A 27,173-nucleotide genomic window follows, 5' to 3' on the forward strand; every position below is an offset into this window, starting at 1 on the left:
AAATGCTTTGGTTTTTAAGTTATAAGCAAAAAACTGCATTTTACCCTTATGTTCTATTTTTAGCCGTGGCGGCCATCTTGGTTGGTTGGCCGGGTCACCGGACACATTTTTTAAACTAGATACCCCAAAGATAATTGTGGCCAAGTTTGGATAAATTTGGCCCAGTAGTTTCAGAGGAGAAGATTTTTGTAAAAGATTACTAAGATTTACGAAAAATGGTTAAAAATTGACTATAAAGGGCAATAACTCCTATATGGGTCAACTGACCATTTCGGTCATGTTGACTTATTTGTAAATCTTACTTTGCTGAACATTATTGCTGTTTTCAGTTTATCTATATCTATAATAATATACAAGATAATAACCACAACAGCAAAATTTCCTTAAAATTGCCAATTCAGGGGCAGCAACCCAACAACAGGTTGTCAGATTCATCTGAAAATTTCAGGGTAGATAGATCTTCACCTGATAAACAATTTTACCAAAATGTCAGATTTGCTCTAAATGCTTTGGTTTTTAAGTTATAAGCAAAAAACTGCATTTTACCCTTATGTTCTATTTTTAGCCGTGGCGGCCATCTTGGTTGGTTGGCCGGGTCACCGGACACATTTTTTAAACTATATACCCCAAAGATAATTGTGGCCAAGTTTGGATAAATTTGGCCCAGTAGTTTCAGAGGAGAAGATTTTTGTAAAAGATTACTAAGATTTACGAAAAATGGTTAAAAATTGACTATAAAGGGCAATAACTCCTATATGGGTCAACTGACCATTTCGGTCATGTTGACTTATTTGTAAATCTTACTTTGCTGAACATTATTGCTGTTTACAGTTTATCTCTATCTATAATAATATTCAAGACAATAACCAAAAACAGCAAAATTTCCTTAAAATTACCAATTCAGGGGCAGCAACCCAACAACGGGTTGTCTGATTCATCTGAAAATTTCGGGGCAGATAGATCTTGACCTGATAAACAATTTAACCCCATGCATGTCAGATTTGCTCTAAACGCTTTGGTTTTTGAGTTATAAGCCAAAAACTGCATTTTACCCCTATGTTCTATTTTTAGCCATGGCGGCCATCTTGGTTATATGGCCGGGTCATCGAACACATTTTTTAAACTAGATACCCCAAAGATGATTGTAGATAAGTTTGGATTAATTTGGCCCAGTAGTTTCAGAGGAGAAGATTTTTGTAAAAGATTACTAAGATTTACGAAAAATGGTTAAAAATTGACTATAAAGGGCAATAACTCCTAAAGGGGTCAACTGACCATTTCGGTCATGTTGACTTATTTGTAAATCTTACTTTGCTGAACATAATGGCTGTTTACAGTTTATCTCTATCTATAATAATATACAAGATAATAACCAAAAACAGCAAAATTTCCTTAAAATTACTAATTATGGGGCAGCAACCCAACAACAGGTTGTCAGATTCATCTGAAAATTTCAGGGTAGATAGATCTTCACCTGATAAACAATTTTTACCAAAATGTCAGATTTGCTCTAAATGCTTTGGTTTTTAAGTTATAAGCAAAAAACTGCATTTTACCCTTATGTTCTATTTTTAGCCGTGGCGGCCATCTTGGTTGGTTGGCCGGGTCACCGGACACATTTTTTAAACTATATACCCCAAAGATAATTGTGGCCAAGTTTGGATAAATTTGGCCCAGTAGTTTCAGAGGAGAAGATTTTTGTAAAAGATTACTAAGATTTACGAAAAATGGTTAAAAATTGACTATAAAGGGCAATAACTCCTATATGGGTCAACTGACCATTTCGGTCATGTTGACTTATTTGTAAATCTTACTTTGCTGAACATTATTGCTGTTTTCAGTTTATCTCTATCTATAATAATATACAAGATAATAACCAAAAACAGCAAAATTTCCTTAAAATTGCCAATTCAGGGGCAGCAACCCAACAACAGGTTGTCAGATTCATCTGAAAATTTCAGGGTAGATAGATCTTCACCTGATAAACAATTTTACCAAAATGTCAGATTTGCTCTAAATGCTTTGGTTTTTAAGTTATAAGCAAAAAACTGCATTTTACCCTATGTTCTATTTTTAGCCGTGGCGGCCATCTTGGTTGGTTGGCCGGGTCACCGGACACATTTTTTAAACTAGATACCCCAAAGATAATTGTGGCCAAGTTTGGATAAATTTGGCCCAGTAGTTTCAGAGGAGAAGATTTTTGTAAAAGATTACTAAGATTTACGAAAAATGGTTAAAAATTGACTATAAAGGGCAATAACTCCTATATGGGTCAACTGACCATTTCGGTCATGTTGACTTATTTGTAAATCTTACTTTGCTGAACATTATTGCTGTTTTCAGTTTATCTCTATCTATAATAATATACAAGATAATAACCAAAAACAGCAAAATTTCCTTAAAATTGCCAATTCAGGGGCAGCGAACCCAACAACAGGTTGTCAGATTCATCTGAAAATTTCAGGGTAGATAGATCTTCACCTGATAACAATTTTACCAAAATGTCAGATTTGCTCTAAATGCTTTGGTTTTTAAGTTATAAGCAAAAAACTGCATTTTACCCTATGTTCTATTTTTAGCCGTGGCGGCCATCTTGGTTGGTTGGCCGGGTCACCGGACACATTTTTTAAACTAGATACCCCAAAGATAATTGTGGCCAAGTTTGGATAAATTTGGCCCAGTAGTTTCAGAGGAGAAGATTTTTGTAAAAGATTACTAAGATTTACGAAAAATGGTTAAAAATTGACTATAAAGGGCAATAACTCCTATATGGGTCAACTGACCATTTCGGTCATGTTGACTTATTTGTAAATCTTACTTTGCTGAACATTATTGCTGTTTTCAGTTTATCTCTATCTATAATAATATTCAAGATAATAACCATATAACGGCAAAATTTCCTAAAATTGCCAATTCAGGGGCAGCAACCCAACAACGGGTTGTCCGATTCGTCTGAAAATTTCAGGGCAGATAGATCTTGACTTAATAAACAATTTAACCCCATGTCAGATTTGCTCTAAATGCTTCGGTTTCAGAGTTATAAGCCAAAAACTGCATTTGACCCCTATGTTCTATTTTTAGCCATGGCGGCCATCTTGGTTGGTTGGCCAGGTAACCGAACACATTTTTTAAACTAGATACCCCAATGATTATTGTGACCAAGTTTGGTTAAATTTGGCCCAGTAGTTTCAGAGGAGAAGATTTTTGTAAAAGTTAACGACGACAGACGACGGACGACGGACGACGCCGGACGACGGACGCCGGACGCCAAGTGATGAGAAAAGCTCACTTGGCCCTTCGGGCCAGGTGAGCTAAAAAGAAGTTCAATATGAAATATAAGTCTTATTTAAATGAAGTTTGAGACAAACAATAATTGTGTTGACTTTTTACAATAGTTCTTTTCTAGAGATATGAATCGCTTTGCTTTTGCTGCAAATTGAAAAAAAATACATCGGATTAAATGTCAATGGTTATTTTATATGTTGTTTTTTACCAATACAGAATTTACAAATGGACATTTTGTTTTAGTTTCTTTTGTTACCTATTCTGCCATCAGACTCTGACTTCTTTTAAACTGAGTTTTACTGTGTGAAATGTTGTGTGTTTGCTTTTTCTACATTGGCTAGAGGTATAGAGGGAGGGTTGAGGTATAAAAAAAAATATGTTTAATCCAGCCGCATTTTTGCGCCTGTCCGAAGTCAGGAGCCTCTGACCTTTGTTAGTCTTGTATGCTTTTTAATTTTAGTTTAATTTGGATTTTAGTATGACATCTATTATCACTGAACTAGTATACATATTTGTTTGGGGGTCAGCTGAATGACTCTACGGGTGCGGGAGATTCTTGCTGCATTGAAGACCCATTGGTGGCCTCCAGCTGTTGTCTGCTCTATGGTCGGGTTGTTGTCTCTTTGACACATTCCCCATTTCCATTCTCAATTTTATTTTCTGACACTGTTTCATATCTTTTATTTTCTTATACTTATTTGCCAAAATTTGTCAAAATTCATTAGGATTTTTATATAACTACTAATGGTTTAAAATGAACAATTAACAAGATTATTGTAACACAATATAAAAGCTTTCATTGACAAAGGTAATGCTTTATGAAAAATTAGTTTTCATACCATTCAAAGTAACTGGTACACAAAGAGTTATAACCATATTCTATAATGGGTTGGGCCAATAAAATATCATATGACATACAGTCTTTCTGAAGAAAAATGGCATACAGTTTGAATTGATATAAACAAATATATACTTTTTTTCCAAGACAGAAAGTACAGAGACAGGGCAATAGATTATTTCTTAAATCTATGTTGAAACAAATTCTCTATGAGTTCTTTGTGTACCTGTATATCCCCTGGGAACAACTCTGACCATAGGCATCACATCAGATGATGTTGACACATGTGTAAATCCCATCTCCATGGCAACCTGACCTACTTCGCGTTCATGATCTGAGAACCTACAAAACATAAAGAATAGAGAATAATGAGGTGTTAAAATATAAAGCATTGAAAATTATTGGCAAAATATATGAAAAGAAGAGAAAAATTACCTAGTTTTCTAGTTTTTGGGTTTGAGCTTTTCTGATCATATGATGAAGGTCTTTTATAATTTCTTTTGTTCAGATCAATTTCTCAAATTTTTTTAGCAGTAAGACCTAGCATCAGTATATTCTATAAACACGAAAAACTGTTGAAACATGCTGATATGCTGATTGTCTAGAAAACATAAAAAGTGTTTGCATATAAAAAGATATCTCACATATATGAGTGAAGTAAAACAACTGCAAGACTCTTTATTCCTTTCTGAAGAAGTTTTTTTAGGTCTTCTTTCAACTTGGTAATGTTAACTTGTTTCCATATTTCTAACTGAAATAAAAAGTTTGTATATGTTACAGTAAATAGGTGAAATTAGGAATTACATGTAATTACTAAAATTTAGGAATTACATGTAATTCCCGATGCACTTAGTAAATACAAGTAATTCCTAGAACTGCCCAGTAATTACCAGTAATTACTGATTTTAAAATGAATTTTTACACCTATTTACTAACTGTTAAAACAATGTTGTAATATGGTTAACTGATCAAAAGTTATGGTAATACTAATTAATGAAGAAAATCAGTGAGTATTCAGCTATCAAAATTTTAAGGGTTTTGCAGAACCAAGTGTCTCGCTTATTTTTGCTGTGAGTCGCAGGCCCTACAAAAATAGGAGAAAAAAAATATTGATAATTTTCCTCTAGATACTATCTTTTGACTAGTTCTGTCTATCAAAATTTGTTAAAAATTCAGGATGGTTTATGAAATCTAAACTTTAACTGCAGAGTGTATGTTATGTTAACTGGAAAAAAATAGTCCGTTTAAATAAGTAATATACGAAAAAAGCATAGTTATTTTTACAAACTTTATTTCTAAATATTATCTTATGATCACAAACAAGCTTCTGTCCAATTTTGGTAGAAATTCAGGATATTTGAGAAAGTTATTAAAATTTTAAAAAAATTAACCATAGTGTGAATGTAATGTTAACTGGCATAAAAACTAAGTCCCTTTATAAGTAAAATACGGAAAAACTTGATTTTATTTTTACAAAATTTACTTCTTGAAATATATCTTTTCATCATAAACAACTGAAGCTTCTGTTCAAGTTTGGTAGAAATCCAGGATAATTTGAGAAACTTATCAAAATTTAAAAAAATATAACCACAGAGCAAATATTTGTGGATGGCGCTGGCGACGGAATTATTAGGTTGGTTCGCTATGTCTCGTTTTTGCAACAAAAAACGCAGGCTCGACGAAAAGGAAAAGAATGTCAACATTGAAAGTAAAACAAAAGGGATGGACCATTTAGTTGACTTTTTCAATCCACAAAAAGATCATTCTTATACAGGAAGAAACGATGATAAAATTTTGTTGGAGGTATATAAGTTTAAGTTTGGAGGTCTTGAAGAACTTATAAAAACACGGAAATATGAAAATGTGACTCTTAACGCCATCAATTTGTATAAATTTGTTTGTGAAGAATGTCAGCTTCATCGCAAATGTCTGACAAAAGAAGTCGTAGTTAAACCTATTTTGTAAAAGGAATTTAACTCATGTTATTGGCCAAGTTGATATGCAGAGTATGCCTGATGGAGATTTTAATATAACAAAATTATGAGATTTTAAGAATTATCAAGATCATTTAACCAAGTTTGCCATAATATAATGTCTATCTTAAAAAATAGCTGGCTAAGTTGCCTATAAATTTCTCAAAAATGTTTTTCTCAATATTGGATTGATATCATTGTCTTGCATGCTCAAAATGATTTTTAGGGAGTTTCAAAACTTATAAAACAACCATTTTCCAGTTTCAATTCACAAGCACTGAAGAGTATGCATTTTTAATGTGCCTTATACTCCTTGATACTTAAGTAAGCCCTAAAAATCCCTACCCCTTACTTTCTTATTTGATATCTTAAATTATGTCTTTAATTTTTAAACAAAAATATCAAGTTAGTAAATAGCTGTAAAAATGACCAAAAAAATCAGTAAATACCTGTAATCACTGAAACAACTAGTAAATACATGTAATTACTAAATTGACTAGTGATTACAGGTATTTACTGAAATGTTTAGTAATTACGTGTAATTCCTAATTTCACCTATTTACTGTAACATATATATTGTTATGCTATTTTTCATGTTCCATTGCTTTTCTTTTTTAGTTTCAAGGGAATTTAATTTTGCTGATGTACTCAAATCAATGTACAAATATCTCCTTTAAAACTAATATTGCAATCAGTACCATAAGAAAATTGTTGATATACCAGTAGATAATAATATAGGGTTATTGCATGCATATTGGGGTATATTGTCTCGAGTAGATTTTATATTGCACGAGCTTGCGAGTTCAATATATGTTCTACAAGGGACAATATATACCCGGGCCAATATGGAAAAGACATGTTATAATCTTTTTATCACATATCTAAATAAGTTCTGCAGAAAAGAGAAAAAAGGTCAATTTTAGCAATTTAATGAAACATAAAGATAAAATCTTAAACAATTTATCACAAATGTGTCGTTAAGGATGCAATGACAACCCGTCATTTGGAATCAGGGCACAATAACCAATAACCTCTTTTTTGCCCCGAGCAATTTTGAGGTTATTACATATGCAAAACCCGACATATGTGATAATAACATTTATTATATAACAAGAGTGCACACGCTGAAATGTCTCGCCTTCTATACTAATCATTGATATTATGTTGATAGTCCTAAGTATAAAGCTAAGCTTTATAACAATTGTCACATAAACTTAACATTAACCAAGATAACTAAACATAGACCAATGAACCTTGAAAATTAGGTCAAGGTCAGATGAACCATGCCAGGCAGACATGTACAGCTAACAATGCTTCTATACAACATATATAGTTGACCGATTACTTATAGTTTAAGAAAAATAGACCAAAACACAAAACCTTAACACTGTGCAATGAACCGTGAAAATGAGGTCACGGTCAAATAAACCTGTGCGAGTAACATAAAGATCATAAAATATTTCCATACACCAAATACAGTTGACCTATGGCATATAGTATTAGATAAAAAGACCAAAACTCAAAAACTTAACTTTGACCACTGAACCATGAAAATGAGGTCAAGGTCACATGACATCTGCCCGTTAGACATGTACACCTTACAATTGTTCAATACAACAAATATAGTAGACCTATTGCATATAGTATGAGAAAAACAGACCAAAACACAAAAATTTAACTTTGACCACTGAACCATGAAAATGAGGTCAAAGTCACATGACATCTGCCCGATAGACATGTACACCCTACAATCGTTCCATACAACAAATATAGTAGACCTATTGCATATAGTATGAGAAAAACAGACCAAAACGCAAAAATTTAACTATAACCACTGAACCATGAAAATGAGGTCAAGGTCAGATGACACCTGCCAGTTGGAGATGTACACCTTACAGTCCTTCCATACACTGAATATACTAGCCCTATTGCTTATAGTATCTGAGATATGGACTTGACCACCAAAACTTAACCTTGTTCACTGATCCATGAAATGAGGTCGAGGTCAAGTGAAAACTGTCTGACAGACATGAGGACCTTGCAAGGTACGCACATATCAAATATAGTTATCCTATTACTTATAATAAGAGAGAATTCAACATTACAAAAAATTTGAACTTTTTTTTCAAGTGGTCACTGAACCATGAAAATGAGGTCAAGGACATTGGACATGTGACTGACGGAAACTTCGTAACATGAGGCATCTATATACAAAGTATGAAGCATCCAGGTCTTCCACCTTCTAAAATATAAAGCTTTTAAGAAGTGAGCTAACACCGCCGCCGCCGCCGCCGCCGCCGTAGCCGCCGCCGCCGGATCACTATCCCTATGTCGAGCTTTCTGCAACAAAAGTTGCAGGCTCGACAAAAATGTTGTTTATATTATATAAGAATGTCTTTCATTGGATATATTGTTTGAAGTCTCTGGAATATACTAAGTTGTGAACCTTTTCTCCAGTAGAACCTGTAACTGTAGGACATTGTTTCTTTATCTCACATATATCTTGATGAAATACAACTCTCTCTTCTATCTCTATCACATCTTCATACAACTGATCTGGGCTGGATATTTCCTAAAATATAAATACATTGTATTCAGACAAATAGATGCACAATTTAGGCTTCAAAAATGGAAACAGTTACTGGTATATGGAAAATGACATAAATAAAATCAAGAGGACAGTAAAAGATAAGGGAAACTCAAAACAAAGAACACATCTATATGTTCGTAATAACATGGTCAATAAAGTACTTAATCTAAGGCAAAATGTCTCTGAATGACATTAGATGCCCAAGATGGAATATCATATCTTCTTAGCTTGCAAGCACCATCTATTACATTGTTGTTTTGGAAAATACAATAGAAAAAATTAACAAGAATGTTATATTGTAAAAATAAACCTTTCCAGTTAATTTTTATATAAAATAAAGTTAGAGAACGGAAACCAACTTTGAAACGTACGTATGGACGGATGTACAAGGGTACAACTTAATGCCCCCTCTGCTACAGCAGGGCATAAAAATGTTTTTAGAAATAGTTATGCAAATACCTCCTGAAGAAGATAAAATTATTAAGCAAAACTTTTGCCCCTTGACCTATTGATCCTATACTACCCAGAGGATACTAAATGTACATCACAAATATCCAAGGTATATTTACCAAATCAAATATCTTGGGTCTAGCTTGGTTCCCTATGTGAAGCAGGTCCTTGTAACCTTTTGTGATAGCCAGTGCCATTCTTTCACCTTTTCTTTCAAGTAATGCATTGGTAGCAACGGTTGTTCCCATCCTGATCCATTCAATTACTGAAGAATCTATAAGTTCACCAGGTGGTAACTTTGTTTTAGATTCCTACAAAACAAAGTTTCATACAACACTGACAACTCAGTGACAAGTAACAAATACATGTACAATAAAGTTGAGTTTTTTTCTATAAGATATTTTTTTTTAAATAAAGAATATATCGATCTACCCACCAATATTGATTTCAAACTAGAGCTCCTTCAGAACCTGTGTCGCCCACCATTATCATGTTTTTGTTAGATATTTTTCTGCTTTCTATTGATCTGATAAAGCGTTTTTCAACTTATTTTTCAACTTTGTTCTTAAGTTGTACTGTCAATGTATATGTGTTCCCTCTTCAAGAAGTCAAACTGAAACTTATTATAAACAATATCATAATATCATCTCCTATTGGAACAAATATTCTATACCATTTTTTCCGCTAGGAACATATACTGTAATATTTGTTCCAGTGGAAATAATATTCCAGAATGTTTTTCCATTTTGAACTTATATTATGAAGGTTTTTCTATTTGGTGACAACACCACTGTCCGAGTTTAGGGGGAGGGTTTAGCACCAACAAACTAGTTTAACCCTACAACAATGACATTCTGTATACGCCTATAAAAATCAGGGTCATGTAATTCAGTGGTTGCTGTTTGTTGCTGTACAAATGTATATCATATCTTTTTTGGTTCATTGCTTTGTACAAATATCCGGCTGTTAAACCTATACTTGCTAAAGAAACTATTCCATTTGGTCTCTGGTGGAGAGTTGTCTCATAGGCAATTATACAACATCTTCTTATTTTCATATCAAGGCTTATCATTGTTAAGATGAAATACAGCAATGGAAGTTGATTTATCAAGCATTCAATATTTAATTGGACTGCTTATTTACTTTTATTGCTCTACACCTTTTAATGTTCTGTATTGACATTGGTGCACTCAATACAAAACAGCTTAGTCAATATGAGTAGTGTTGTCAACAGTTAACCAGTTAACCGGTTAATCGGTCGAACGACCGAATACCGAATACCAAAAACGCTAACCGGTTAACCGGACTTTTTTCAATTTCGATAGATTTGATATAAATTTGTGTTGAAAATCAAATCATTAAATAGTTATGTTTTATTTAAAAATTGTCGTGGTGGTAATTAGTTTGACAGATCAATTGTCCAGTATATTGATTGCTATTGTTAATCCTAAAAACATAAAATTAATTAGAGTTCGGGGCAGGATCTTTAAGAAACATAATTAGTAAACATGTTTTTTTAACAGTAACTTTAAATCAGTAATGAGATTTAATTTTACTAATTACTTCATTATTTCGTTTTCGATCTAATATTGTGTAAACCTACATTTAAATGTGCAACCTCCGTTGTTAGTCTAACTTTCAATTCAAAAATTGTGGAATGCATACCAATGTGAATGTACTCAATGTATACGTGAAAGTACGAGTAACATTCTTAAAGAAAAAAGCAAACACAGTGAAGAAACAGGTCGTACAGCATATACAATGACCCATGGTTGTTAATTTCTGTGTCATTTTGGTCTCTTGTGAAGAATTGTCTCATTGGCAATCATACCACATCTTCTTTTTTTTATAATTAATCATTTCAAATTGAAACACATCCCATTATTTTCGGAGACAACAAGAGAAAAGGAAAAAATAATATGTTTCAGACATTTGACATATTCAATTCTACGAGATTCAGATTTTTTTGGGGATATTTTAATCTGAAGTACAAACGCTAAATTTGATACGGTGTATTTGATTATTAAAAGTCAAACTTCGCCAGGAATCCTCACAGAAAAGCCTTATAATACTAAAGGAAAAACTTCAATTCTAAAAGCGTATTTATGACTTTGATGAAAGGTTGTCAAATTGACACTCATACCACATCTTATATCTATGTGTAGGGTTCTATTGATAAGGCTTTCAAACACCAACTTAAATTACCTGTTAATCAGTTAATCGGTAGAACGATTATCCGAGTAACCGGTTAGGCAAAAGTGTACGATTTGACAACACTAAATATGAGTCATTCTTAATCTACATAATGACATATTGCTTTATAAAAATTAAACTGCTGTCCTATATGGATAAATGCAGCATTAACTTGCAATTCCTTACAATACATTTAATTCATTTAATTCTGTATAATCACCTTTTTTCATACTGAGGTTCTTATATAAATGCATAGCCATACCTGTTCAATAATTCTTCTGATACCCTCTCTGGGAGCATCTGGGTAGTTTTTTGGGTCTACTGATAAAAGTTTTGTAACTCGAACCTTCCCACTAGGACATTTGGCCCAGATGTCTGTAAAGGTTCCTCCTCTATCAATAGCGAAGGTAAACTTTCCAGCAGAAACAGACATTGCTTTTTTTCTGAAAAAAAATATGGAAATTAAATCTAATATAAAGTTCTTATAAAACAAGATAGTTAAATGACTGAAGACCTGCTTCTATTAAGTTTTGAGCATTCTTGTGAAGTTCAATAACATAAAATACTTAAAGGCAGGAGTATTATATCTCTTTTAACAAAACTTGATAGGCACTGATTTTAGAACTTGTACGAGACATTGCTGATATAAACCTTTGATAATAATTCAAATCAAGCAAGAATTGTACACACGAAAGCACTTGCAATACAATTTTCCATATAAATGATATTTCCAAGGGGCATAATTCTTTTTAAAATGATCAATTATGTTGATTGGCACTGCTTTATTTTGTCACAGACATTGCTGACTCAAACCTATGCTAAAAGTTTCATACCAATCTGGATAGATCTAAACAAGTGAAAGTGCTTACAATACAATTTTCCACATAATTAATATTTCAAAGGGGCATAACTCATTTAAGAACTTCTCATTGCTGACATACTCAAATTATGTAAAATAAATAAAATAATTGAGATTGAAAATATGTATTTTAAAAGACTATCATGTATGGTAATATTACTTTGGAATCAATTGATATTAAAATCCCAGTTTACCTGTTCCCATATTCTACATGCAAACAACTTTTCAAGAAAACTGTAGAATTATAAAAATTCAAGAAAGAACAAAATATTCGTTCAAAATGCTTATTGGTCATAAATAGTTGGATTATCCATTTGAAGTTACATGTACATGTCCTGAGGTACTTAAAATTGTAAGCTCAGTCAGGTAGAAATCAAAGCAAAAATGACTAAAATGGAGTAAATAATCAGATATATGATGATTTTTACTCTTCTATCTTATTTGAAGAAAATCTCTGAGATGAAATTTGCTGTCCTTGTATGATGCAAATATATGTGCCATTATTTATCATGTAAATTTGATGTACATGATGTACATGCAGATGGCGTAAACTTGGACTATTAGTGTTATCAAGGACATAAAACTAACATACGTCCTTGGTATTATTCTTTCATAATATATTATGTCCCAGGTGTCAATAAACTCATCATTATTGTAAATATTTTGAGAAGTTCCCTTTCTTAGGCTTAGTCTCAGCTAGATACATGTACAATGTATCTATATACATGATATATATAATTATATATCAGACGTACTTATAAATATAATTATTTTCTGTGACTGTATCTTACATTAATTTGTAGGATCCTTTACTATAGATAATTTAGCTGATTTGTAAGAATAACATCTTCACGCCTTATATATCATGTACTGTAGTACGAAGCTAGATTAAAACTGACGTGGAAAGGTAACACCCAGCCACCGAAAGCTTAATTTTTTGAAGCCCAGGTGGTCGTGTGGTCTGGCAGGACAGCTACAGCGCAGGCGATTTGGTGTCACGATATCTCAGTAGCATGGGTTCGAATCCCGTCGAGGGAAGAACCAAAAATTTGCGAAAGCATATTTACAGATCTAACATTGTTGGGTTGATGTTTAGACAAGTTGTATATATATATATATACGTTTGAACGTAGTTTTCAATTTAGACTCGTTTATATTTTTTTGTTTGGGCTTGTATCATATTTTCCCTCCGGTTTATATGATCCGTTCATCCTATATTGACTCTTATTTATATTAAGATCCATTTTGTTACATCTTGACTGTGATCATTTTGATTTGGCAATCGCCAATGGCTGTCAGCAGGGTTAAAGAACATCAGTTGTTCGACCTGTTAGTCAAATGTGTTTTGTTTAAATATACTTCTTCACTTTTTTGGTCTTTTGGAAAATGTTGTTTGTGCTGTATTTAGACCCTTCTACAATTAAATTTGTTTTACATGCACACGAATAAAATTGCGGTTTTTATCCTACGTAATCAATAGGTTTGAACGTAGTTTTCAATTTAGACTCGTTTTTTGTTTTTTCGTTTGGGCTTGTATCATATTTTCACTCCGGTTTATATGATCCGTTCATCCTATCTATATTGACTCTTAAAATTCAAGAGTCTATCTAAAAATGAGGGTACATTTTATATGGCCTTCCAATTACCGTTTCCATCCCTAACATTACTGAAGAGACATTTATTGTCGAAATCCGGATCTGGTGTACAAAAAAATGTTAACATCTTTTGTTTGTGGCATAACATCGTGGCCACTAGTTAATTGTTTCCTGTTTAGTATTAAATTTATATTAAGATCCATTTTTTTTGTTACATCTTTACTGTGATCAATTTTATTTGGCAATCGCAAATGGCAGTCAGCAGGGTTAAAGAACATCAGTTGTTCGACCCGTTAGTCAAATGCCTTTTGTTTAAATATACTTCTTCACTTTTTTGGTCTTTTGGAAAATGTTGTTTGTGCTGTATTTAGACCCTTCTACAACAAATTTGTTTTACATGCACACATGATAAAAATTGCTGTTTTTATCCAACGCAATCAATAGATTTGAACATAGTTTTCAATTTAGACTCGTATATATATACAAAAAAGTGTAAATTTTAAAATTGTAAATGAAGGAAAATATTATATAATACAATACTGGGTATTTGCTAATTTTACAAAGTCAAAGGATTTCAATTACACTGAATGATATTTTTTTTAAATGTGTCCTATTTCCATTCACACTGTAGATCCCCAGCTCAGGGGCGGATCCAGCCATTTTAAAAAAGGGGGGTTCCCAACCCAGGACAAAAGGGGGGGGGGGGGTCCAGCTAAATGTTCCCATTAAAATGCATTGATCGTAAAAAAAAAAAGGGGGGGGTTCCAACCCCCTGAACCCCCCCCCCCCCCCCCCCCCCCTGGATCCGCCAATGCAGCTGGTTTTTATACCATAATCTAGGGATATTAAACATGACGAAAGTGTATAAAAAATAGTGAAGAGTGAAGTTAAAAAAAAAAAATTCCAGTTATTGTTGTTTGATCAGAGACATATATACACATATATGTCTCTGGTTTGATCTATATAAAGCAACGACAAACCTTGAACTTCTGAGATATTTGCGTTTCAGAATCTTAAAAACATGATAAACGTCCTAAATTTTAAACCGGAAGTCAACATAGATCAAGAACTATGCAGAGAACTGGAGGATTTGTCTTTAAAAAATGCATTGACAGAATAAATACACAACTACTTGTATCAAAGGCTAAGCCAGCATCAATTGTGTCGTCCAGAACACATATAAAATCAAACACTGATCCGAGGTTTAAAATAAATTTGAAATATTTACGTTATCGTCTTGTTCAGTTTGTTGTTTGTAAACAAAAACATGAAAAAATAAAAAAACAAATGATAACACAAACTGCATGATTTATGACATTTTTTTTCTGAAAAACTGTTAAAATTGGTGGATTTGAAATATTAAAGAATAACTATTTAATTAGTTATATTTTTTTTTAGTTAAAATTATTACTAAGTAGTCAATATATAAGTGTTGAAAATAAACTAGATATATAGTTGAAATACTGGCACTTAACTTGACTGCTTTGAAAACAACGTGGCAAAGGTATAAATAAACCTGATAAAAAACTATAATTGTGAAATAAAAACAATGTTGAAAATATTTCATTCCTAATTAAGGGAGCTACCATTTGATTTTTAGGGGGGGAGGGGCTAGGATTAAATTTGATCAAATTTGAAGATTGCTGAATTTTTTGTTTCTGTTCTCTAACTTTAGTTTGCCTCAACCAAATGTTATGAAACTTTGACACAATGCTTATTAATCAAGTTTTTTTGAATTTTGGTGGTGTCACTTTTACTGTTCTAGAGTTATACCCCTTTACGAATAGAAAAATTGATGATTTTATTTCGTTTCCGTTCTCAAACTTATGTTTGCCTCATCCTAATGTTATGAGACTTATACATGTACACAATACTACTTACCGAAGGATATCCACATGTGGACATTATTATTTAATTATTGTGAATTCATTCAATTATTTTCATGGTTTGATGAAAAGTGAGGTTTGAATTGTGCACTTTAAACAGTTTTAATATTTCCTGTCTTTTTTTCCATACAGGTATTTTACTTTGGTTCAACATGCAAAGAGTAGATTTTTAGATGAACAGAGACGAAGGTATGAATTCCAATTTCCTTGAAATGATAGACATTATATTCAATACTGGATGCACTCCCCATATTTCATAAAGTAAGATTACAAAACATGCACTTTTTGTCTGTCCAATATAAGACATTTTTTTTACTTCAAAGGAAAGTAGATGTGCAGGGGTTGTGTACTTATCAACATTTATCAAACATAGGCCATGCCATTCACTTCTTATATTTTAATTCATTATTCAATTTTGGCTGACCCTTATTTTGCTATTAAACAGAATTTTAACCACAAATATAACTTTATTAGGAATGAATATAGTTTTCTTTTCAAATAGCTCACATCTGAACTATTGAAATTATAAATAGAAATTAAATGTTTATTATTTTTTTTTAATCAAAGCTTTATGCATGAAAACATTGATATAGAAACACTTTTGCCTTGAGTTAGGACGTTTTCAATTTTGTTTTATATCCTGATCATGATATCATACATGTATGTGTGACATAATTTTTCATTGATGTTTTAGTGGCATACTATCCCATAAGATTGAGGTGAACCGAGCCAGACTTCATTTTGAGACCACAGGAGATGGGCCTAACATTATTTTACTTCTACCAGGAGCTTTAGGTAATTGTGTCTCTCATAAGATTTTGTTTATATATCTTATAACCATGATGAAGGCTCTTTATTATAAGGACCCATAATGTCAATAGAAACAAAAAGGACACATATTGATATTTCTCAATAAGTCATAGTTTAAAGTCTTTGTAATTCCTCTATTTAATTGAATTTACTATCTTTAATGCCATTACAAAGCTTAAAGAGAAAATGATTTAAACTTAACAGCAGCATTAAAGTATATTGATTGATCCTTTAATACTGTGAATTGGGTTAATAAGCTTCTTGCTAAAATTGTGTTGGTCACTTCCTTTCATTTTCATATTAACAGGTTTCACTACTTTCTATTAAAAAAATAGCTCCATTGAGCACTATACAGTGGTAGTTCCAGGGGGGATCTGGGGGGTTGGAACCCCCCTTTTTTGGACGATCAATGCATTTGAATGGGAACCTATGGTTGGAACCCCCCCCCTTTATCCTGGGTTCTGGGTTGGAAACCCCCCTTTTTAAAATGGCTGGATCCGCCCCTCCCTGCTAAAGTCTTTCCATAAGCATTCAATTTTTACAATGTACTTAAATATTCAACTTTCAATATAATGTGTTATGAAACTTGCCAAGAAAATTACATAAATTGTGCATAGTTACTATCAGTATTTGTTCTGAAGATATAACTGATGTCATCAATGAAGTGATATTTAAAAATTTTCTTCCTTTGTCCTTACTTGTAGTTGAAATTGTTTAATTTTTAATTCCTACTGTAAATTAAATGCAATCTTCATCCTACACTGCAGCACAAGCATTTTGATTAGATTTTATTAATCATATTTTTTGTTTTATTAGGATCCAGCAGAACAGATTTTGAGAAGCAGTTGACAGATTTTAATAAGTCTGATTACACTTTAATAGCCTTTGACCCTAGAGGATATGGAAAAAGTATACCACCAAATAGAACATGGCCATTAGAGTTCTTGCAGAGAGATGCTGATGATGCTTTTGAACTTATTAGGGTAAATCAAAGAATTTATAATAAGGATTAAAAATTAGAATTGAACAAAGAAATTTTTTCCCCATATATTTTCGTGACCGATTTGATCTGTTGATACATTATTAAAATGTCAAAGAGTTAGGTTATTCTCATAATGCCTAGGTCACACATTCACGGATCACCTCACCAGATCCACTACGGATTAAATCTCACGGATGATCCCGGATATACAGTTTCTGTAGTCTGATATAGATTATTGCTGGTTGTTGTTAAATAAATTATTTATCTGTCTGTCTGTACTATGTGGTGTTATTCGTAATCCTCGGACCAACAACATGTACAGTAGCAGTTCTTGAAACATATTTAGGACTATTCTTTCAAAGTTCTTAAATGTAGCTGAATTTTCCGCACACATTTCAGTCATGAGGCGCTCAAACTGGCCATGGATAAGGAAGTCAGTTCCTAGTCCATCTATAATTCTGCCTCCGTTTACCTCCAAGTCTCTCTCGTCAAGTATCTCGACCCTGTCCTGTCATTTTGTGCCAAATTAATATCCAAATCCAGCCAATTAATTGCAAGCAGCAGTTGTTGATTATTCCTGTTGGATAATCATTATGTATACCTCAACGTCAAGACAGAGAATAAGTAGGGCCCCTATAAGTATGGAGTGTATATACAGAAGCCTTACCGGTAGGTCAGTTTGTTGTTGTTTAAGACGTAATACAGTTGATTCATTATTATTCGTTGGATACCAATATTCGTGGGTTTTGTGGGTACAGATGAACCATGAATTGAAATGTTCAACGAAATTCAAATTTCTATAAAGTTGTATCCAGACTTTGGGAGAACCACGAAATCAAATATCCACGAAAATGAAAGATTTCGGTAATCCACGAAAATTGGTACCAACGAAAATAATAGAATCCACAGTATTGTGTATTTTGTCGTGTTGTAACGTAGTCAACTGTAATACACTTTCAGAATCCTGACTGATACCTATCTTTCTGTATTGCTCATGTGATAAAATCGTGCCGCTCTGTGACACATTCATAACAAATCGTATTGTATCCATATCAATACCTGGTGTAACCATAGTAGTACGTAGTTCTCTGAAACTAGCCGTAGAACTCATTCTGGCCTAAGAATAAGTATGGATTAATGCGGTTTTGATAGGGACTAAAACGGACTGGTACACGGTCTTATACAGTTTAGTAAGGGGTTACTACGGTTGTTTGATCTTTGGTAAAATTTTGCACATGTTCAAAAATTGTCAAGGATATACATGTACTTCTATGTATGACTACGGCAACTATACAGATAGCTATGGACTAATACAGATTGCTTAAATGATGATGCCGGATCGTATCCGTAGCTAATCCGGCATCAAATCCGTGAATGTGTGACCTAGGCATAACATGAAATCAATCTACAACACCCATTACCGGTATATGATAATTCCATAGAAAAAATTAATGCCAATTAAATACACTGCTTACTAATGGGGTTTTATAAAGACCTTGATTAGCTATAAAGGCCTCTCACAGTTTGTAATAACAAAGGAGCATGCAGAAATTAACAATTTTCAGGATCTTACAATGTCAAGGTTTGCTAAAAATCAGTTATCAAAAACAGTGACCTACTTTATCTGTAGATCCTTATTACAGGACAGAATACAAAAAAAATATTTCACTTATATTTCAGTCATGCTTCAGTGATTCCCTATTTAATCAAACAAATTTTTCCCAGGGCCTCCTGGATGCGCCTATGTAAGGACAGATAATTGTACATCCAATTTTGGGGATGCATTATTTCACAACAATGCTTAAAAAGGAGCCATACCAAATCACAGAATATACACTCAAAATCAGATAATTGCAGCTGCAATAGAAAACAAACATCTGCTACTGGATTATAAGTTTATAACTGAAGGAAAATGAAGATTTACACACCAAATCAACATTATTTATATACAGTAGGCCAAAATATGACAATAAAGTACAATACTCTGACAATAAAGTACAAAACTATGACAATAAAGTACAAAACTATGACAATAAAGTACAATACTCTTTGATGTTGATACAGATCACAACAGTGTCCTATAACTATGACAATGTCATTTTATAATGTACATTGTTTCAAGCATCACTGTGCAATATAAAAAATAAAAACACAAAAATACTGAACTTCATGGCAAAATCAAATAACAAAACACATAAAAAACGAATGGACAAGAACTGTCATATTCCTGACTTGGTACAGGCATTTTCAAATGTAGCACATGCATGTCAACATACTTTTAAAGATATGTTTATTCATTTTAATATATAGTAATAAAGGTCTTTCTTCAAAAACAAAGTTTTAAAAGTAAAAATATTTTAAAGAATTAGTGCACATTTTCACATCAGACAAACTTCTTGTGCATGTGAAGTGACTTCATATTCAATTAAGAAATTTCAAAAGGGAGAGGAATGCCCATCGATTAATTAAGGGGGACAGTAAAAAGTGATAAAATTTGTTCATTACATAATGCAATCTTGATTAATCTTAAGCTCATGTATAAACATATATGTTAATTTGTTATTGTGCAGTGTGTTAAAAGCGATCAACAGGAAATGCCAATTGCTAAAGGTCACTCATGACGGCCAAAATATATCATGAATCAATTACCATATTTCATTGAACTTCTCGGGTTAGTGTACCATGAAATAGTGCATCAAAGTTTAAACGCAGAAGTAATTGACAGGATAAAAATGTCTAAATTGATAAGTTTTACATTGCAGTTAAAAAAATCAATTGCATTAATATTGTACGATTAGAAATCTTAATGCTTGGTGTTGGAAGTTTAGTTTTGCCACTTTTCCTGGTTGTTGTGAAAAGATTTATATCTAATAACAGACATATTCCAGCTGTGGCTCATTTTTTTCTAGCAATGTTTATCTAATGTTAGATGTTGTACTTTTAATGCTATTTATAAACGCAGAGTTAAGTTTTAGATTTTTGATTTAATCATTTACTTAAATCATAGGTTTTTAACGATTTCAAATGCAGTGCATGTAGAAAATAATTGTAAATTAAATGAAACAAAACCAAATATGGTTGGGTTAAAGAATAGAATAAAGAAATACCAATTTCTTGAACATTATATTGCAGAGAAAAATAACAGAGTCCAAGTGTGTGAAAAATTTTGGTCTCCTTTACATGTAATATTCAACTAATTATTGTTACATATAAATGAGAAATTCTATTTTTATTTTATATATATTATGAGCAAAAATTTATCCTTGAGCTTTTGATTTTTTTTTTTTTGTCTTTAAAATATATATATATTTTTTTTAAATGTAAGTCAAGATACATATTGTAGCATAACAAATGAGTGAAGAGTATTTGTAATGTATGAGAGAAAGTCAGAGAGCGAGAAAATATTACCAAATAAAACTTATATGTAACCTTAAATATTATAATTGTAAAAATCAATTTGTCAGTGATAAAAATTGTTTACTGAATTATTTTCTATAATATGTAACCCCTTGATACCCTTCTCAGGTGGTAGTGTAGGGGTACATGTATGTTAAATCCTGACTATTGAAAAACAAATAAAAGATAAAAAAAAAAAAAAAAAAAAAAAAAAAAAAAAAAAGTTTTAGATTTTTGATTTAATCATTTACTTAAATCATAGGTTTTTAACGATTTCAAATGCAGTGCATGTAGAAAATAATTGTAAAAAGAGGTATGCCCCTTGGAAATTATAATTATATGGAATATTGAATTATGAGTGCTCTAATGTGTACAATTCTTGCCAGATTTTCATGAAATTGATATTACAGGTTTATATCATCAATGTTCTTGAATAGTTAAAAAATCAATGCAGTCGGATCAACTATTTTTGAAAGAGTTTTGCTGGTTTCCACTCTTATTTGTCATAGCAAAACAGAATCGCAAAAAAAAAATCATTTGAGTGAATAAATTGCAAATAGGAAGACATGTAATGAGTTTTTCCTTTTTTTATATAGAAACTAAACATTCATAAGCTTTCAATACTGGGATGGAGTGATGGTGCTATAACTGGAATGATCATGGCTGCTCAGCATCCTGACATTGTTAATAAACTTGTTATCTGGGGTGGTAATGCATATGTTACAGAAAAAGATATTGAAGCTTATCGAGGTTTGATATAGAAAAAGTGTAATTTCATTTGAAACTTATGTTGAGTGTTGCATGCACTGAAATTGGAAAATTTAATGCCATTCTCGATTCAGATTACAAAATTAAAACCATTATTTGTTTCCAGTATGTTTAAATGATAAGCCTTCTTTTAATGTAAAAAAAGAAGATGTGATATGATTGCCAATGAGACAACTCTCCACAATAGACCAAAATGACACAGAAATTAACAACTGTAGGTCACCGTACAGCCTTCAACAATGTGCAAAGCCCATACCGCATAGTCAGCTATAAAAGGCCCCAAAATGACAATGTAAAACAATTTAAATGAGAAAACTAACAGCCTTATTTATTCATGTACAAAAAATGAACGAAAAACAAATATGTAACACATAAACAAACGACAACCACTGAATTACAGGCTCCTGACTATGCCAAGTCAGGAGCCTGTAATTCAGTGGTTGTCGTTTGTTTATGTGTTACATATTTGTTTTTTCGTTCATTTTTTGTACATGAATAAATAAGGCTGTTAGTTTTCTATTAGAAGATTTTTTTTTACTCAGGTAATTTAATCAATGAGTGATAGATTTCTCTTCAAAGAAATTTAAAGGTCCCAGTGAAAAAACTACACAGAGAACACTAGCCATTGTATTTATTCAATAGGACAGGTGAACTTACAAAAGTTTAAATACCTTGGTCAGATCAGAGACATTTAATACAATTGTATTATATGTCTCTGGTCAGATAGAGATGGCACTGTGGATAACTTTCATTAGGTTCGCTATAATACAATGATAAGTGGGTAACAAGATTCTTACAGAACAATAAGGGGGATCCAGGATCAGATTCCCCCCTCCTAAATGAGACCACCCTTTAAGGAGTATGGTGTTGATGTCAAATCTCTTGTACTCTCTGGGTTTGTTTCACAAATTTTCCATATTAAGGGCATTATATTGTATAAAAACAGTGTAGTTTCTTATTTATTGTTAAAGATCATGCATTGATCTCAGATGCCTTTCCCTAATTTGGTTGCTGTCTCATTGATCTAGACCACTCATCTTTTATTATTAATCTCTGTCAACTTTATGTTTTGAACTTTTTAGCTCACCTGGCCCAAAGGCCCAAAAATCTTCTCCTCTGAAACTACTGGGCCAAATTTAACCAAACTTGGTCACATCCATCATTCGGTTATCAAAGTTCAAAAATGTGTTCGGTGACCCGGCCAACTAACCAAGATGGCCGCCATGGCTAAAAATAGAACATAGGGGTAAAATGAAGATTTTGGCTTATATCTCAAAAACCAAAGCATTAAGAGCAAATCTGACATGGGATAAAATTGTTTTTCAGGTCAACATGTATCTGGCCTATATTTTGAGATGAATCGAACAACCCATTGTAAGGTTGCTGCCCCTGAATTGGTAATTTTAAGGAAATTTTGCCGTTTCTGGTTATTATCTTGAATATTATTCAGACTTGGGGTAATTGTAGTTGTAATCGTTAATCAGCTGTAATTGATTACAATTTTTCAATTAATCAGTGTAATCATTAATCAGCCAAAAATCTGATTACATGTAATTTAATTTAATCAATTACTTTTCAAAATACCCTGTAATCATGATTATTTTTTGATTACATTCTGATTACAATGAAAAAAATCTAAAATTGTGTTTTTGGTCATCAAATGAACCTCTTTGTTATTCATATTTGATAAATTTTAAACATGATAAAAATGGTTTGGTTACTTTAAACATGTCTACTTCAGTGAAGAAATAAACTGTTACAGTATTGAAAAGTCACCATTAGCCTTAGCAGAGACATATAATACAATTATTTACCTTCAATCTTGGTAAGAGATATTGTACATACAGGTATATTAATTGTTTTATAATGATCTTCATATTAATATTTGATAATAACTATTATATATTCAAGTAATACTTTTCTTCAACCCTGAATTATAATCTTTTGTTAATTTTTGTGATTTTTGTCAACTTTGAATTGACAGGTAGGAGACTAATTAAGGTTTGTTTTTATTGCAATTACCAATTGAGTATAGCTGTAGGGAAATATATATGATAAAAGATAAATCAGACATGAAAATTTATCTAATTAGCACAAACTAAATTAAAAGTTGGACAACTATGTTGTTTAAATTTTTTTGTATTTGGCCTGGCCATGTAAAATGTAATGATTTTTAGCATGTTTAGTACTAACATAGTGTTTACAATTTAATTAAACATTTCTATTAAAATTTAAGATAGTTTTAACTGGTAACTTTATTTAATCCATATTTAAACTTCCATAAACTGCAACTTGGAATACATATAAATTATGAAAGAGGTCAGAAGACAAACAAAAAAACTCTTGATTATGATATATCTTTATTAAATTTAATTCAAAATAATTCAGAGATCATTGGTGATAAAGTGTAATGTATATATATGTAGTGAAATTTGGTGTTTATTTAAATAGATGAAGTTTAATTTGAAGTTATCATTTTATAATTGAACCAAAATGAAATACTTCCTCAAAAATGCTATAGTTATATTGAACGTTTATTCATTCACATCATTCAAAATGTTTTGTTTTTAAATTCATTGTAATCAGATGTAATCATGATTACTTTGCTAATGTAATCATTAATTTAATCAGATACTTTCAGAAATGATGTAATCATTAATTTAATTTAATCGTACAAATGACGAAGTAATTGTAATTTAATCAATTACATTGAAAGTAATCAGACCCATCCCTGATATTATTATAGCTAGAGATAAACTGTTAACAGCAATAATGTACAGCAAAGTAAGACCTAAATATAAGTCAACATGACAAAAATAGTCAATTGACCCCCTAAGGAGTTATTTCCCTTTATAGTCAATTTTTAACAATTTTCTTAAAATTTGTAAATTTTTACTAACTTTTTCCATTGTAACTACTTGGCCAAGTTTATTATAGATAGAGATAATTGTAAGCTGCAAGAATGTTCAGTAAAGTAAGATTTACAAACACATCACCTTCACCAAAACACAATTTGTCATGAATCCATCTGCGTCCTTTGTTTAATATTCACATAGACCAAGGTGAGCGACACAGGCTCTTTAGAGCCTCTAGTTTATTTTTATTTTCTTAAAACATATTATTAAACCTATCTCCTCACAATTTATTACCAAATTCTATCTCAGAGATTTTTTTTTATGAACAAAAATGTCTTTTCTCATGATCATTCTAAGCAAATTTATGCAATTTTCAACGACTCATATCTTAAAAAAAGCACAGTGACCCATCCTTTTTATTATATTTTTGAAAAGAGCATAGTAAAATCTTCATTTTGGCAAAGTATAAGAAAATTCGATCTCAAGAAACATATACTTATGATGAAATAAAAAAAATAGAAGGAGTTTTGAGTTACACCTTCCAATGTTAGACTATTGCACGTAATGAATAAACTGTCACAATAAGATGGAGATAAGTTAATTTACTTATATGCATTTGTAATTTTAGGGTTAAAAGACATTTGGAAATGGAGTGAGAAGATGAGGTCACCTTTTATGACTTTGTATGGCGAAGAATATTTCCAGAAGACATGGGAAGAATGGGTAGAGGCTATAGAGAAATATTTTACAAAAAGGAATGGTAAAGCTTTCAATGATTTATAAGTTACATTATTGCATATGGTGTAAAATATTTAATTTTTTGTTCAAGTTAGATTTTTGTCTCTTCAAATTTTTTGTTCAAGTTAGATTTTTGTCTCTTCAAACAAGGGCAGAATGAACCCTAGGGGAATCTAGTTTGAAATTCTTTTTTTTTTATTCCTGCAAATTAACCAACATGATAGACATGGAAAAACTCAAAATATCCTCATCTGCTTTCTTTTGTACTTTTTAAATGATTCACCTAAAATGGAAGTACTTTTCACTGAACCTATAGAGAGCTAATGACCTCAGGTATTGCTGGAAATATTATTCTATTTAAATAAATCCAATCTTTATATCAGCAGCAGCATGCACTCAAATATTAAGACATGAAAAAAAGCTGAGGAACTTTCAGGTTAGGAATTTAATATTTAGTTTAATAAGTAAATTTGATGGGGTCTAAAAGTATTGTCCTGAAGTACATATATGAAGTTCTTTTGGAAATGGAGTGAGAAGATAAGGTCACCATTTGTGACTGAGTGCTTCATTCTAAAAATGTACACAAATTTAACGCTTTTATATAATTACAATTCTATAAAATTACTAAAAGAAGCATTCAGTACTCTTGGTATTTTCTTATAAGCTTTTAGATATTTTTAAATATTTTGGCCTCGGGCATCACTGAAGAGACATTTATTGTTTAAATGTGGATTTGATGCAGAAAAATTGGTACCATAAATATTATTATAATTACATTTTTTTGCTAGGACCATGCAAACATTCCTTTCGATCAAGTTTTTCTTTTTTTTACCTGTGCTTTTAATTTTGTACTTTGAAGCTCTTGTCATCAAAGATTACAATTCATTTTGTAATGAAGGCACATTTCAGAATGATGTGAGATTGCTGTTAGCCAATCAAAATAACATTTTATAATGTAACATACATGTAATGTAGTTATTGTTTTTTAAAGGAGATATTTGTAAAGATGATTTGAAAAATATCAAGTGTAAGACATTAATTATTCATGGTTTAAAGGATCCTTTGGTAGGATTAGAACATCCAGATTATCTTCACCACAACATACCAGGGTCAAGGTAATGTTATATACCACAACATCTCAGGGTCAACGTAATATTATATACCACACCATCCCAGGGACAAAGGTAATGTTATATATAGCACAACATCCCAGGGACAAAGGTAATGTTATATACCTCAACATCCTAGGGTCAAGGTAATGTAATATACCACAATATACCAGGGTCAAGGTTATGTAATATACCACAACATCCTAGGATCAAGGTAATGTTATATACCACAACATCCCAGGGACAAATGTAATGTTATATACCGTACCACAACATTCCAGGGTCAAGATAATGCTATATACCACAACATCCCAGGGTCAAGGTAATATTATATGCTACAACATCCCAGGGTCAAGGTAATGTTATATACCACAATATCCCAGGGTCAAGGTAATGTTATATAACACAAAATCACAGGGTCAAGGTAATGTTATATACCACAACATCCCTGGGTCAAGGTTTATGTTACATACCTCAACATCCCAGGGTAAAGGTAATATTATATACCACAATATCCAAGGGTCAAGGTAATGTTATAAACCACTACATCCCAGGGACAAGGTAATGTTATATACCACAACATCCCAGGGTCAAGGTAATGGTATATACCACAAAAGCCCAGGGTCAAGGTAATGTTATATACCAGAACATCCCAGGGTCAAGTAAATGTTATATACCACAAAATTCCAGAGTCAAGGTAATGTTATATACCACAAAATTCCAGGGTCAAGGTAATGTTATCCACAACATCCCAGGGTCAAGGTTATGTTACGGTACCAGTTATTTCTTATGTATAGCTATATAAGCAGCTCATTAGTTGTACAGGAACCTCAATAGACATGTTAT

The 27,173-nt window shown here is 31.9% G+C and overlaps 2 protein-coding genes across 2 annotated transcripts; one reads left to right on the forward strand and one right to left on the reverse strand.

Annotated features, from left to right (window-relative positions):
• Positions 1–4,349: 4,349 nt before the first annotated feature.
• LOC139507172 (5-oxoprolinase-like) lies at positions 4,350–14,825 on the reverse strand (the record flags this gene model as incomplete). Its single annotated transcript, XM_071295672.1, is given in 6 exon segments — positions 4,350–4,465; positions 4,768–4,874; positions 8,543–8,668; positions 9,256–9,447; positions 11,592–11,772; positions 14,764–14,825. Coding segments are annotated over 5 exon segments (712 nt in total), but the record flags the coding sequence as incomplete, so codon positions are not given.
• A 14-nt stretch (positions 14,826–14,839) lies between these two features.
• On the forward strand, positions 14,840–26,352 carry LOC139507174 (valacyclovir hydrolase-like). Its single transcript, XM_071295673.1, has 7 exons — positions 14,840–14,985; positions 15,802–15,858; positions 16,364–16,464; positions 17,296–17,462; positions 21,454–21,607; positions 25,109–25,240; positions 26,210–26,352. The coding sequence occupies exons 1-7, from the start codon at positions 14,855–14,857 to the stop codon at positions 26,335–26,337; spliced, it is 870 nt and encodes a 289-aa protein (XP_071151774.1). The 5' UTR covers positions 14,840–14,854; the 3' UTR covers positions 26,338–26,352.
• The last annotated feature ends 821 nt before the right edge of the window (positions 26,353–27,173 follow it).

This window comes from Mytilus edulis, unplaced genomic scaffold (genome assembly GCF_963676685.1).
Source record: "Mytilus edulis unplaced genomic scaffold, xbMytEdul2.2 SCAFFOLD_1110, whole genome shotgun sequence".
In the NCBI taxonomy this organism is placed as follows: domain Eukaryota; kingdom Metazoa; phylum Mollusca; class Bivalvia; order Mytilida; family Mytilidae; genus Mytilus; species Mytilus edulis.